Genomic DNA, 16527 nt, shown 5'->3' on the forward strand with positions numbered 1-16527 from the left:
CTCACAGGCATCAGCGCAGAGACAGTGGCTTTCCAAGGTAAGGATGGAAAGTGTAATTTAACAATTAGCTGCCGACCGGAATGCAAGTCTATTATTATCATGTTTGGTAAAATTTGCCATTGGATTTATTTTCAGAGTTAAAATAAGTTTTAAAAATGTTTCAGAACTCTGCTGAATTCCCTCAATTGAAGGTCAGTTAACATAGGCTATTTAACTTAAAATACCGAGCCGGTAACGTTATCATTAGTAGTCTTATGTGGTAAAAACATGTGCTTATTATTCATAATTTCTCATTTATTAGGTAATCATTCAGTCGAATACGTTATGCAACAGCCATGGAATCTGTCTTTAATCGTTAATGGCTAGCTCTGTCCACGACATGTTATTATATTTTGAATTAAGGGCAAATTTTATTCATTGACTGACATTTCGCGCTACGTGGTATTCACTTCCGGACTTACGCTTCGAACACACCGACTGTGGTTTTGCGTTTCGATACACCAGAAGTACATTCATTTCCAATGGAACGCTGCATTTGCCTTGCAGCATTGCGTTGCAGAGGCAGTTGCAGTGCGTTCTGTGTGGTGCATACGTTCGATAAATCGAACGTATGCATCAAATTGTATGAGTGGACTTGACAGAAAGTAGCAAAATATGAATGTAGATTTTTTTTTTTGTTGCACATATTCAGTAAAAAGGTGGGATTACATAAAAACAGTTTGATTGCATAATTTCTTTACATTTTTTATTTATTTATTTGCCAAGTATATTATTTATTCGATGACATCCTCAAATTAATTGTGAGAGCCTATAATATAATTTCCCTCCAATGCAGTTTTGGAGCGAAATGCAATAATAAATAGTCAAGATAGGCAGAGTAGGCTCTTTCAACAATGAGACCAACGTTGAGGAAGGTGGTATGACTATTTCTTTCACACACACCTCATTGGCTAGGTTAGCAAGCTAGGTTAGCTAGCTAGCTAACGCTAACTAGCCACATCTAGCACAAGCTCACTACTAAACTGACCTGGCAATCCTACTATCGTGGACACTTGTCTCCAAGCAGCATTTTTTGTGTTTATGTCCCTGTAGCTGTCAGCAGTTGTGTCAAAAAGACACGGTTTTGAGGATACTGCGAAAATGATTCTCTCCTCCATGTGTCCAACCGCATGCGACCATTTGCAAAATGTACCTGCATCAGTATAGTTGCCTAGCTGCGCAAAATGTTATGCAGCAGTGATGCAATTACGCAGTGATGCAATTACGCAGTGATTAATTACGCAGTGATGCAATTACGCAGTGATGCAATTACGCAGTGATGCAATTACGCAGCCGGTGTGTTCGAAGCGTTAGAGCGCTCAAAGCGTTGTACAACAAGCGTGATTTTGGCTTAACTGCGTTGGGAAAAGGGGAGACGTTGGTGGACTTGCGGCTATTTGCGAGTGTACCCATAGATGCAACGCAGGAAGTAAAATCGTAGAACCATAGAACTAAAAGCAAGAAGTAAAATCGTAGAACCATAGAACTAGAAGCAGGAAGTATACCCATCAACCTGTAATGTGATTTGTTGAATTAACTCAATTGCCGTGACAAAAAATACATACCATTGCATGAGCCACGTCAGTTAGCATCACTTTAATTAACATTCTACATTACCAGGCAGACATTGAGAACGTACCCATGAGTTTACCAGTGAAATTAGCATGGTTATTGGTTCCAATGCCGTTGTATTCTTTATATTTCTATAATTTTAACCACGCCCCAATTATCTCACAGTAACCAATGAAACTGATGCGCCAACGCGCCTGCTCGGTGGATGATAACACGTGGTTGTTGGCAAATAACGCAGATGCACGCATTGCTTCAATAATGGCGAACGATGGATACAATTCTTCGTTGTGTCTACCCTGCGTTTTCTCGCCAAAATCACGCCAATACCTAGCTTCATTTGCCCAAGATGGCAGACTCCGTATATGGAACACAGATAGTAAAATACTTCATCAAGAATACGTGCCTTCAGCCCATTTGAGTGCCACTTGTACCTGCATAGTTTGGGGACCATGCCGAATCTCCAAGGTATGTGTGGGGGAGGCATAGCCATAGGCCCGGGCGAGCCTGCAAGGAAATAACTTTCTAATAACTAAATCAAATGTCTGTATGAAAATATTTACTATATTCGATGTATACTTGTGGTGAAGTATCATCTTCAGTCGTTTACCATTATGTTATGTGGACTGCGTAGCAAAGTAATTACCAAGTTAGCTTCGTTAGCAACGAGCTAAAGTTAGTTACAGCAACTGTCCTGCAGGACGCACATGTTTTTCGCACATGGTGGTCGCCCCAAAAATTTGCCACATCTCTTTTTGAAGGTGTCATGATTCTTAACAAAAAGGGACTTTTCAGTAAAACGAATGCGTATAGTGACCACCAGTAATAATGAGTTTATTTCAAATACGAACACGTTAAAAGTAGCTAGCTATCTCCTTAGCGAACCGTAAAGGGTAACTACCTAGCTAGGTTAGCTCCTCTAGTTAGCTCTTCACCGTAAATGACGCAGATTCAGATTTCATTTACATTACATTTATTACATAGATTTCCAAATCCTTATTTTTACTACCTCAATGGTTTACTTCGTACAAGTTAACCGTAACACAGGACAATACACGAATAACTTAATTATTTTAATAGCATTGATTTTGACTCCTCCAAGTGTAAAGGGCTTTATAAATACATTTGATTGACAATTTCCTAGCCAACTAACGTTGTGACTTACGCACCGACAATTTACCTAACCAAGTATGACAAAGTACATTGTACCCCCAAATCAGCATTCCACGGCCAATGTTCCTAGTCTTAAATTGTCACAAACTTTAAGGACAACCTGTAGGAAAACCCTTTTTGGTTCGTTATTGAACCTTTAAACCAAACTAGTAATTTGGTGAAGTGTTTCTGGAACCAGAAAGAACCAAATAACCCATTGTAGTTCTAGGTAGGATACGTTTTTAAATCTAAAAGTGTAGCTAGATGCTAGCCTATTGTCCACATGTGACATTGTGTGATTTGTGACCTTAAGTCTTTGATAACAATATACTTTTGTGATTTAGCAGATGCTTTTGATGTTGTAGTCTAGTCTCATTATTTAGGATTCTTGTCAATGCCAGGTTTAAACTGCAACACTATGGAAATTCAGACCACCCATAGATGAGGCCTTCAAAACAGAAAAGGAAAACTGAAGTCATGTGTCAAAGTTGATAAAAAAACGTGATTGACTAAAACTGTATTCTTTTACTTCAGGAGGGACCTCAGAGGAAAAAGAGGAAATCAGAGGCAGGGCATGTGGAGGAGTTGGCGGATCTGTTGGCTCTGGGAACGGTGGCTGGCAGCATTATCATTTACAGCGCAGTGAAGGGGGCACTGCACTGTACACTGGTAAGGACTGAGGTGTAGCACGACTTTCGTTGACAATTTGGGAAGTACAAAAAATCATATTCAGATGAATGTTGCTTGCCCAATGTAACTAAATGACATGGTACTTTAAAAAATACGTATTATAGACTGCAGTGACAAGTCAAGGGTTAAAGTTCTGTCACTGCGATGGATTTCCATGAAATGCATTTGAGGTTATTTTTTAGATCATTGTAGATCGGCAACAATTTCATTGTTCCCTTAAAATCAGGGACTGATTTAGACCTGGGACATCAGCTCTGTGCAATTAATTATTCGGTAGGACAGAACCAGCAGGCTCCTGACCTTGTAGGTTAAGAGTGGTCCCGTGTGGCTCAGTTGGTAGAGCATGACGCTTGCAACGCCAGGGTTGGGGGTTCGATTCCCACGGGGACCAGTACAAAAAAAAGTATGAATGTATGTACTTGTAAGTCGCTCTGGATAAGAGAGTCTGCTAAATGACTTGAATGTAAATGTTAAGAGTTGAATACCCTTGAAATAGCCCATGCTTTTTCCAATATGTTTAAAATAAGCTAAACATTTGAATATTTAGTTATTGGGCCCATTTTTGGAGGTCGGAGTTATATTTTAGATGGTGTCCGCATCCTTTTATTTGTTAAAACATGAGTAGAATGTCTAAGTCGCCGGAACTTAGCTTCTCAGTCCTTCAACATATCAATTATCCCGGGGAGGACCCCGCATCTACTAAGCATGGGGACTGGAATTGGTCACACTTGCAGTTTAACCTGTCTAGGATCAGCGTGGCGCTAGCGGCACCCCCCCCCCCCCCCCACTGAAAAACCAGTGCCGCGAAATTCAAAAAAAATATTTTTTTAAAATATTTAACTTTCACACATTAAAGTCCAATACAGCTAATGAAAGACACAGATCTTATGAATCCAGTCAACATTTCCGATTTTTAAAATGTTTTACAGGGAAGACACAATATGTAAAGATGTACATCTATTACCTAAAAACACATTAGCATAATCCACCATCTTTTATTTGTCCACCAACACCAGTAGCCATCACCAATTCGGCTAAACTAAGATATTTATAGCCCCTAACCAACAAAAAAACTCATTAGATGACAGTCTGATAACATATTTATGGTATGGGATAGGTTTTGTTAGAAAAAAGTGCATATTTCAGGTATATGGCATAGTTTACAATTGCACCCACCATCACAAATGGACTAGAATAATTACAATGAGCAACGTGTTTACCTAACTACTAATCATCAAACATTTCGTAAAAATACACAGCATACACGAATCGAAAGACACAGATCCTGTGAATACAGACAATATTTCAGATTTTCTAAGTGTCTTACAGCGAAAACACAATAAATCGTTATATTAGCTTAGCACATAGCAATTAGCAGCCCAGCATTGATTCTAGCCAAAGTGAGCGATAAAAGTCAACATCGCCAAAAGATATTAATTTTTTCACTAACCTTCTCAGAATTCTTCCGATGACACTCCTGTAACATCACATTACAACATGCATATACAGTTTGATCGAAAATGTTTATATTTAGCCACCAAAATCATGGTTAGACAATGTGAAATGTAGACAAGCTGGTAAAGAAAACGTCCTTGCGCCACTTAGACAGTGATCTACTCTTATACATAAATACTCATAAACGTGACTAAAAAATATAGGGTGGACAGGGATTGATAGACAATTTAATTCTTAATACAATTGCGTTATTACATTTTTTAATTTATCCTTACTTTTCAATACAGTTTGCGCCAAGCGAAGCTACGTCAAAAAACATGGCGTCCTAAGCCACTAAAATGTTTCGACAGAAACACGATTTATCATAATAAAAATGTCCTACCTTGAGCTGTTCTTCCATCAGTATCTTGGGCAAAGGATCCTTTCTTGGGAGAAATCGTCTTTTGGTGGAAAGCTGTCCTCTTGCCATGTGGAAATGTCAACTACGTTCGGGATGAACTGAAAAGCGTTTCCAACTTTTCACATCGTTGCAAAAATAAATGTCCCAAAATCGCACTAAACGGATATAAATTGCTATAAAACGCTTTAAATTAACTACTTTGTGATGTTTGTAACTCCTATAACGAGTGAAAAGATGACCGGAGAAATATAACAGGCTAAACTAATGCTTGGAACAGGAGAGGGTCGGTGTCTTCCACGCGCGTTACGCAGCAAGAAAAGACTTGCTAGCTAAAGGTTTTTTTCATTTGTAGGGCCTGTGAACGAGCAATCGAGCCCGTTGGAATCGTCATCACGTAAAGGCATCCAGGGGAAGACGTAAGAAGTGTCCGTATAGTCATAGCAACGACAGAGCCCTTTTAAATGACTTCAGAAAAGTGGCCAACGTTTCTCAAATCTGACTCCATGTCAGGGAAATTGCTGTAGAATGGGCTCTGTTCCACTTAGAGACAAAATTTCAACTCCTATAGAAACTATAGACTGTTTTCTATCCAATAATAATAATAATATGCATATTGTACGATCAAGGATTTTGTGGGAAGCCGTTTAAAAAATTAGCCACATTAGCATAAATAGTCTAAACAGCGCCCCCATCCCCAACAGGTTAATACATGTACAAAATCATCCTTTTCCCTAAAAGCATGATGGTCATAACCTCCCCATTCATGTAAGAAGGTTAACTTGGCCCAAGACAACCGAGCTGAGAACGACTTTAAGGAAAATTCAGAGCAAAAACTCTTAGTATTTGTCCATTGTTGACACGGTCCCAAATTGTTTTGCTTGTCAGCCCTTAACTTTGAAAATAGAGAAATCATCCCTGTATGATGCGTTCATTTCCAGTATTGTTTTTGTAATTTCACAATTACTTTTTTGTCATCAACCTTGCATCTCAGGTAATATATAATTATTGTTGACATGTCTGATACTAAGTTTTTATCCAAACTGAAGCGTATGAATAATTTCCTTGGAGTGAAATGTTCTCTCACGTTAAAGCTCATATTTGACCTCTGCTCTTCCCAGGATGGGGGTCACAATGGCGGAGTGAACTGTGTTGAGTGGCACCCCGAGGACGGCCTGCTCTACAGCGGCTCAGACGACTCATACATCGTAGAGTGGGACCTGCAGACAAGCAAGACCCGCTGGTGGGTACTTTCCCTTTCTGTGTTTGTATAAATCAGTCACTTAAACAGTGGTCTAAATTCAGAAGGTATTTCTCTGCGATGGTCTATGGCTTAGCAGCAACACCTTTTTAGGGGTATAAAGGTCTGTCCTCCACCACAGGTTTCTCTTGCTGTAGGAATCAGTTAGTTAATGCAGACTACATTCAAAATCAAAGTGCATTTGAAATTTGTTATGGTGTGTCAACCTGGTAATTCTAATTTGTGTAAATTTCGATATCCAAGAGAAAAAGAAAAACGATGGTCTAGCCACTCAAAGGCTATTTGACCTGGTTAGGTCAGGTGGAACTTGGTGTAGGGTATAGAACAGTGGGTAACAGACTGCTTACAAAGGCAAATGTCCCAGAGGAATCAAAGCATCAGGAAAAATAGTTACATTGTGCATCTATATCAATGCACTTGGTGATTTAGAATTTAGTTAACCTTTGTGTTGGGCCGCCCCCCAGCACACATGTTGGTTAAAACCTGTCCCACTGCCCATTGACACTCCAATCCTATATTTTCTCTCCCCCACGCTCTTCAATAAACAATATGGTGGTAGGAATTCTTATTTTATGGAAGACCCATTAATTGTCACTTTTCTCAACAGTAAGTGGAAAGCGGACCGTGCGTCAGTGACCAGTCTGTGTGTGAGTCCCGATGGCAAACTGCTGCTCTCAGCGGGACAGACCATCAAGATGTGGGACCTCAAGACCAAGGAGGTGTACCGGGTCAGTTAGTGGGACCTGTCCAGCAGTGACATGGCCTACATTCACATGAATTACATGCTACTATCCAGGGGAACTGACACACCAAGGGTCCTATCCTCACCTTTTAGTTAATTTACAGTGCATTTGGACAGTATTCAAACACCTAGATTTGATTCACATTTTGTTACGTCCTTCAAAAATGGATAATTGTTTTTTCCCCGTCAGTCTACATACAATACCCCATAATGACAAAGGGAAAACGGGTTTAGACATTTTTGCAAATGTAATTATTTTTTCTTCAAATGTACAAATGTTTTCAAACCCTTTACTCAGTACTTTGGCAGTGGTTACAGCCTCTAGTCTGCTTGGGTATGACTACAATCTTGGCACACCTGTATTTGGGAGTTTTTTTCATTCTCTTCTGCAGATCCACTCAAGCTCTGTCAGGTTGGATGGGGAGTGTCGCTGCACAGCTATTTTCGGGTCTCTCCAGAGATGTTCGATCGGGTTCAAGTCCAGTCTCTGGCAAGGCCACTCAAGGACATTCATTGACAAGTCCTGAAGCCTCCTGCTTTGTCTATGCTGTGTGCTTAGGGTTGTTGGAAGGTGGACCTTCGCCCCCTGTCTGAGGTCCTGAGTGCTACTTAGCAGGTTTTCATCAAGTATTTCTGTACTTTGCTCCGTTCATTTTTCTCTCGATCCTGACTAGTCTCCCGGTCCCTGCCGCTAAACAACATCTCCACAGCATGATGCTGCCCCCCAGAGGAACTCTGGACCATCGGGTTCTTGGTCACCTTTCTGACCGAGGCCCTTCTCCCCTGATTGTGCCATTTGCCTGGGCGGCCAGCTCTAGGAAAAGTCTTTGTGGTTCCAAACTTCTTCAGTGTAAGAATGATGGAGGCCACTGTGTTCTTGGGGACCTTCAATGCTGGAGAATAAAATAATGGTGCCCTAGCTCTCTGAGATGTACGGACGATTCCTTAAACCTCATGGCTTGGTTTTTGCTCTGACATGCACCGTCAACTGTGAGACCTTATATAGACAGGTGTGCCTTTTCAAAATCATGTCAAATCAATTCAATTTACCACTGGTAGACTCCAATCAAGTTGTAGAAACAACTCAAGGATGATCAATGGAAACAGGATGTTCCTGAGCTCAATTTTGAGTTTCAGAGAAAAGGGTCTGTATGGTTGTGTAAATAAGGTTGTGTGTATGTATGAACTCGGCAAAAAAAACGTCCTCACTGTCAACTGTTTTCAGCAAACGTGTAAATATTTGTATGTACATAAGATTCAACAACTGAACAAGTTCCATGTGTCCCTGAACAAATGGTGGGGTCAAAATCAAAAGTCACTATCTGGTGTTTGCATTGTGGTAAATTGCATTTTAATTCAGTTTGGTAAGTAAATTAATTCAATTTCAACTCTGTGAGGGATCCTCTTTGAGAACAAAGGGCCACTTGCATTCATGAATTTAATTTCAAATACTCATCAATATCATGCCAATATGTAAATGAGGGACTTTTCATTTTGCTGCTTTAAGTACTACAGTACGACGGCACCAGATTTGCCAGTTCTTACTGTGAGATGTTACCCCAGTCTTCCAAGGCACCTGCAAGTTCCCAGACATTTCTGGGGGCAATGGCCCTAGCCGATCCAACAGGTCCCAGACGTGCTCAATGAGATTGAGATTTGGGCTCTTCGCTTCCATGGCAGAACACTGACCTTCCTGTCTTGCAGGAAATCACACACAGAACAAGCAGTATGGCTGGTGGCATTGTCATGTCAGGATGAGCCTGCAGGAAGGGTACCACATGAGGGAGGAGGATGTCTTCCCTGTAACGCACAGCGTTGAGATTGCCTGCAATGACAACAAGCTCAGTCGATGATGCTGTGACACACTCCCTTTTGATAATCACTCGGCGTGAAAGGGGGAAAAAATGTCATACTCTGATCCGGTGGAAACGTCAAAATAGGCTTACCTGATTACTTATTCCTTGTCCAAAAACAATGTTTCAAGGATTTATAGGTTATTTATTTTTGTCTGGATATTTCTTTTACCTGCAGACTGCAATGTTATTTGTTGCCCTTTATGTAGGCTATTTTTACTAAATGGCAATAGTTACAAATATATAAAAGTATCATTTTAATTTATAATTGATTAAGACTGTGTCCTCTTATGGCACTTATATCTGACACGGGCAGAGGGAAGATGTCCATATTCATCTCTATTCAGGGAGGAAAAAGGCTGGTTCATGCTGTGGGCCCATCAAGCAGAATATCTTTCTATGTGGGAGTGTTACCACTCTAGTACTGTTCCAGCAGTGTCATTTCTCAGCCCCCGAAACTAGAATATTCATATAATAGTCAGATTAGGATAGAAACACTAAAGTTTCCAAAACTGTCAAAAAAAAGTGCCTCTTTTTTTTTTTTTGTGAAACCTCTCTTGTGCATGCCTATCAACCAGATTCCTTTTTCTATGGCTTCCCTAATGTGTCTTTAGACATAGTTTCGGGGTTTTTATTTATAGTTTTATTTTGAGAAATGAGTGAGAACGATCATATTACGTAAGTGGATAGGTGGGGCCTCAGAGGGAGTTCTGCGCAACAGAGAAAGGCGGCCATTGTTTCTCCCGGTCCTATTGAAAAACCAACACTCCCGGTTGATATATTATCAAATATATATTTGAAAAACAACCTGAGGATTGGTTATAAAAAACGTTTGACATGTTTCTGTGGACATTATGGATATTATTTGGAATTTCCGTCTACGTTGTCGTGACTGCTCTTTCCTGTGGATTTCTGAGTATAACGCGCCAAACGAACGGAGGTATTTGGATATAAAAAATAATCTTTATGGAACAAAAGGAACATTTGTTGTCTAACTGGGAGTCTCGTGAGTGAAAACATCCAAAGATCATCAAAGGTAAACAATTAATTTGATTGCTTTTCTGATTTTCGTGATCAAGTTACCTGATGCTAAGTGTACTTAATGTTTTGTCGAGCGATCGATAATTTACACAAACGCTTGTATTGCTTTCGCTGTAAAGCATAATTTCAAAATCCGAGACGACAGGTGGATTAACAAAGGCTAAGCTGTGTTTTGCAATATTGCACTTGTGATTTCATGAATATTAATATTTTTTAGTAATATTATTTGACTGTGGCACTATGCTATTCAGCGTTGCTGGTGACAATTATCCCGATAGCGGGATGGTGGATCAGAAAGGTTAACCTGTCTAGGACAGGGGTTCCTCTAGCGCCACTCCTCCCACATTCCACTGAAAAGGCAGAGCGGGAAATTCATTTTTTTTCTTTTTTTTTCTAATATTTAACTTTCACACATTAACAAGTCCAATACAGCTAATGAAAGATACAGATCGTGTGAATCCAGCCAACATGTCCGATTTTTAAAATGTTTTACAGGGAAGACACTATGTAAATCTATTAGCTAAACACCTTAGCAAAAGACACCATTTTTCTTTGTCCACCAATACCACTAGCTATCACCAATTCGGCCAAATAAAGATATTGATAGCCACTAACCAAGAAAAAATCCCATCAGATGACAGTCTGATAACATTTATGCTATAGGATAGGTTTTGTTAAAAAAATGTGCATATTTCAGGTAGAAATCATAGTTTACAATTGCACCCACAATGACAACTCGACTAGAATAAATACATAGAGCAACGTGTATTACCTAATTACTAATCATAAAACATTTCGTAAAAATACACAGCATACACTAATCGAAAGACACAGATCCTGTGAATACAGACAATATTTCAGATTTTCTAAGTGTCTTACAGCGAAAACACAATAAATCGTTATTAGCATACCACAAGTGCAAACATTACCAGAGCATTGATTCTAGCCAAAGAGAGCGATAACGTCAACATCGCCAAAATATATTAATTTTTTTCACTAACCTTCTCAGAATTCTTCAGATGACACTCCTGTAACATCATATTACAACATACATATAGAGTTTGTTCGAAAATGTGCATATTTAGCCACCAAAATCATGGTTAGACAATGACAAAAGTAGCCCAGCTGGTCAGAAAATGTCCTGCGCCATATTAGACAGTGATCTAGTCTTATACATAAATACTCAAACTTGACTAAAAAATACAGGGTGGACAGCGATTGATAGACAATTTAATTGCCAGCAGCATACCACCCTGCATACCACTACTGGCTTGCTTCTGAAGCTAAGCAGGGTTGGTCCTGGTCAGGCCCTGGATGGGAGACCAGATGCTGCTGGAAGTGGTGTTGGAGGGCCAGTAGGAGGCACTCTTTCCTCTGGTCTAAAAACTAGTTCCCAATGCCCCAGGGCAGTGATTGGGGACACTGCCCTGTGTAGGGTGCCGTCTTTCGGATGGGACGTTAAACGGGTGTCCTGACTCTCTGAGGTCATTAAAGATCCCATGGCACTTATCGTAAGAGTAGGGGTGTTAACCCCGGTGTCCTGGCTAAATTCCCAATCTGGTCCTCAAACCATCATGGTCACCTAATAATCCCCAGTTTACAATTGGCTCATTCATCCCCCTCTCCCCTGTAACTATTCCCCAGGTCGTTGCTGCAAATGAGAACGTGTTCTCAGTCAACTTACCTGGTAAAATAACGGTAAAATAATAAAATAATTCTTAATACAATTGCGGAATTACATTTTTTAAATTATCCTTACTTTTCAATACAAGTTGCGCCAAGCGAAGCTACATCTAACAAAATGGCGGCATAAGCGATTAACATTTTTCGACAAACACGATTTATCATAAATTGTTCTTACTATGAGCAGTTCCATCAGAATCTTGGGCACTGAATCCTTTCTTGGGTCTAATCGTCTTTTGGTCGAAAGCTGTCCTCTTGCCATGTGGAAATGCCCACTGCGTTCGGCATGAACTGGAAACGCCCACTGCGTTCGGCATGAACTGGAAACGTGCCCAGAGGTTCAACGTGTCTCAGAAAGAAATGCGTCAAAATCGCACTAAACGGATATAAATTGCTATAAAACGGTTTAAATTAACTACCTTATGATGTTTTTAACACCTATAACGTGTAAAAACATGACCAGAGAAATATTGCTGGCTAAACTAAAAGCTTGGAAAAAGAGCAGGTCCGTGTCCACCTTGCATCAGGCGCAGCTGGAAAAGAGACACTACCTACACGTTGTTCTGTTTTATAGAGGCTCTGATTGCGCAATCGACTCCATTCAAAGCGTCACCACGTAATGACGTCCAGGGGAAGGGGTAAGCAGTGTTTGTATCCTCATAGCGTTCACAGTGACCTTTAAACTGACTCCAGATCAGGGGCCAAGATGTCTGAAATCTGACTCCATGTCAGGGAAAGTGCTGTAGAATGAGTTCTGTTCCACTCAGAGACAAAATTTCAACGGCTATAGAAACTAGAGTTTTCTATCCAATAATAATAATAAAATGCATATTGTACGAGCAAGAATTGAGTAGGAAGCCGTTAAAAAAATTACACGATTTCCAGAAAAAGTGACAACAGTACCCCCTATCCTAATGAGGTTTTAAGAGACAAAAGGAAAATGGACTGCTCCTCTCGTGCGCAGGAACTATTTGGAGGACACCTGACTACTTTTGACAAACCTCGTTCATTTTTCAAAATAAAAGCCTGAAACTACGTCTAAAGCATGGTCACAGCCTGAGGAAGCCATTGGAAAAGGAATCTGGTTGATACCCCTTTAAATGGAAGAAAGACGGTCCAGGTAAAAAATATATATAAAAAATCGCTTCTGTGTTTATATTTTCTCAGGTTTTCGGCTGCAGAATACATTTTGTTATACTCACAGACAATATTTTGACAGTTTTGGAAACTTTGGAATGTTTTCTATCCTAATCTGTAAATTATATGCATATTCTACGATCTGGGCCAGAGAAAATGTCTGTTTACCTTGGGAACAATATTTTAAGAAATAAAAATCTGCCCCCTAGCGCTAAGTAGTTTTAACTTGATGTCTAACTCCTACTTGTTTTCATCAGAAGTTCACAGGTCACTCCACAGCTGTGACGAACCTGCGCTTTGCCACCACACGTCCCCCGGACAGCAATGGCCTTTACTTCCTGTCCGGGGCGGCCCACGACAGACTCATCAGCGTGTGGTGAGAACGGACCGCCATAATGCTTCTCTCAGATCTATTATACACGGGTTGTATTGTGTTGTATGTGATTTGAAGTGACTTGTTTGAAGGAGCTCCTTTGTAAAAGAAACCTGTCATTTGTCTCGACAGCCTCGTTCTATAAAGAATAGGGCTGTCAAATGATCTAAAAATAATTAGTCACAAATAATTGCTTGACTTTCGAATAAATACTTTCTGTATTTAATCCAGATTTAATCGATATTTTTTGAATATGCTCAAATTTGTCCCAAAAGATTTGAAAAGCAGTGCATTGGGTTACAGGCATGAGACGAAAATAAATGTACTTCCGGTCATTGGTGTTTTATACAGGCCCTGATTGCGCAATCGACTCCATTCAAAGCGTCACCACTTAATGACATCTAGAGGAAGACGTAGGCAGTGTTTGTTTCTCCATAGCATTTACAGGGACATTAAAACTGATCTGGGAACAGGGGCCAAGATTTCTGAAATCTCACTCCCTGTCATGAAAAGTGCTGTAGGAGTTCTGTTTCACTCAGAGACATAATTCCAACGGCTATAGAAACTAGAGTGTTTTCTGTCCAATAATAATATGCATATTGTACGAGCAAGAATTGAGTACTAGGCAGTTTAATCTGGAGACCGATTTATGCTAAGTCGAAACAGCACCCCCTATATTCGCAAGAAGTTAACCTGTCTAGGATCAGCGTGGCGCTAGCGGCACACCCCCCCCCCCCCCCCCCACTGAAAAACCAGTGCCGCGAAATTCAAAAAAAATATTTTTTTTAAATATTTAACTTTCACACATTAAAGTCCAATACAGCTAATGAAAGACACAGATCTTGTGAATCCAGTCAACATTTCCGATTTTTAAAATGTTTTACAGGGAAGACACAATATGTAAAGATGTACATCTATTACCTAAAAACACATTAGCATAATCCACCATCTTTTATTTGTCCACCAACACCAGTAGCCATCACCAATTCGGCTAAACTAAGATATTTATAGCCCCTAACCAACAAAAAAACTCATTAGATGACAGTCTGATAACATATTTATGGTATGGGATAGGTTTTGTTAGAAAAAAGTGCATATTTCAGGTAGATGGCATAGTTTACAATTGCACCTACCATCACAAATGGACTAGAATAATTACAATGAGCAACGTGTTTACCTAACTACTAATCATCAAACATTTCGTAAAAATACACAGCATACACGAATCGAAAGACACAGATCCTGTGAATACAGACAATATTTCAGATTTTCTAAGTGTCTTACAGCGAAAACACAATAAATCGTTATATTAGCATAGCACATAGCACATAGCAGCCCAGCATTGATTCTAGCCAAAGTGGGCGATAACGTCAACATCGCCAAAAATATATTAATTTTTTCACTAACCTTCTCAGAATTCTTCAGATGACACTCCTGTAACATCATATTACACAATCCATATAGAGTTTGATCGAAAATGTTTATATTTAGCCACCAAAATCATGGTTAGAGAATGTGAAATGTAGCTCAGCTGGTCAGAAAATGTCCTTGCGCCACTTAGACAGTGATCTACTCTTATACATAAATACTCATAAACGTGACTAAAAAATATAGGGTGGACAGGGATTGATAGACAATTTAATTCTTAATACAATTGCGTTATTACATTTTTTAATTTATCCTTACTTTTCAATACAGTTTGCGCCAAGCGAAGCTACGTCAAAAAACATGGCGTCCTAAGCCACTAAAATGTTTCGACAGAAACACGATTTATCATAATAAAAATGTCCTACCTTGAGCTGTTCTTCCATCAGTATCTTGGGCAAAGGATCCTTTCTTGGGAGAAATCGTCTTTTGGTGGAAAGCTGTCCTCTTGCCATGTGGAAATGTCAACTGCGTTCGGGATGAACTGAAAAGCGTGCCCAACTTTTCACATCGTTGCAAAAATAAATGTCCCAAAATCGCACTAAACGGATATAAATTGCTATAAAACGCCTTAAATTAACTACCGTATGATGTTTTTAACTCCTAAAACGAGTGAAAAGATGACCGGAGAAATATAACAGGCTAAACTAACGCTTGGAACAGGTGCGCGCCGGTGTCCTCTAGGCTCATGACGCAGCTCCCAAAGAATGACTAGCTTCAGGGTTTTTTCATTTGTAGGGCCTGTGAACGCGCAATCGACCCCGTTGGAATCGTCATCACGTAAAGGCATCCAGGGGAAGACGTAAGAAGTGTCCGTATAGTCATAGCAACGACAGTGCCCTTTTAAATGACTTCAGAAGAGTGGCCAACATTTCTCAAATCTGACTCCATGTCAGGGAAATTGCTGTAGAATGGGCTCTGTTCCACTTAGAGACAAAATTTCAACTCCTATAGAAACTATAGACTGTTTTCTATCCAATAATAATAATAATATGCATATTGTACGATCAAGGATTTTGTGGGAAGCCGTTTAAAAAATTAGCCAAATTAGCATAAATAGTCTAAACAGCGCCCCCATCCCCAACAGGTTAAAACATTTTTCAAGTGACCCTCATTTAAGATGGCCGTACTTCATTACATAAAGGAAAAACCTCAACCAATTTCCAAAGACTGGTGACATCCAGTGGAAGCGGTAGGAACTGCAAACAAGTGCCTTAGAAATCTGGTGTCTCTAAGAAAACATTGAAAAGACATTGACCTAAAAAAAAAAATCTGAATAGTTTGTCCTCGGAGTTTCGCCTGCCAAATAAGTTCTGTTATACTCAGACATGATTCAAACAGTTTTAGAAACTTCAAGTTTTCTATCCAAATCTACTAATAATATGCATATCTTATATTCTGGGGATGAGTAGCAGGCAGTTGAATTTGGGCATGCTATTTATCCAAAAGTGAAAATGCTGCCCCCTACCCCGAAGAAGTTAAGTTTACAAATGAACAAAGCAAAGCCAACTGACTCGTCTTTGGTCTGGTGTGTGCGCTTCATCTTCATGTCTGTCTATCCACCCCTCAGGCAAGTCCAGAAGGACGGCAATGACAAGAACTCGGTGGTGTCCTTCACCCTGACAGACGACCCCAGGCACATTGACCTCTTCACTTCCAACAGCAAGGAAGAGGTGAGTTGACCAAACATCCCCCAGTGAAGGACCCAGG

At 40.0% G+C, this 16527-nt stretch overlaps 1 protein-coding gene across 1 annotated transcript in view; it reads left to right on the forward strand.

Annotated features, from left to right (window-relative positions):
- Window positions 1-1821: 1821 nt before the first annotated feature.
- Window positions 1822-16527, forward strand: part of LOC129812505 (WD repeat-containing protein 43-like) — a 35799-nt gene continuing 21093 nt past the window's right edge. The window contains exons 1-6 of the mRNA XM_055864117.1: window positions 1822-2076; window positions 3295-3429; window positions 6424-6545; window positions 7171-7291; window positions 13277-13395; window positions 16388-16490. Of these exons, the coding sequence (XP_055720092.1) occupies window positions 1870-2076; window positions 3295-3429; window positions 6424-6545; window positions 7171-7291; window positions 13277-13395; window positions 16388-16490 (807 nt within the window). The 5' untranslated portion in view covers window positions 1822-1869. The remainder of the gene's footprint in view (window positions 2077-3294; window positions 3430-6423; window positions 6546-7170; window positions 7292-13276; window positions 13396-16387; window positions 16491-16527) is intronic.

The sequence above is a fragment of the Salvelinus fontinalis genome, chromosome 16 (genome assembly GCF_029448725.1).
Source record: "Salvelinus fontinalis isolate EN_2023a chromosome 16, ASM2944872v1, whole genome shotgun sequence".
NCBI lineage: Eukaryota > Metazoa > Chordata > Actinopteri > Salmoniformes > Salmonidae > Salvelinus > Salvelinus fontinalis.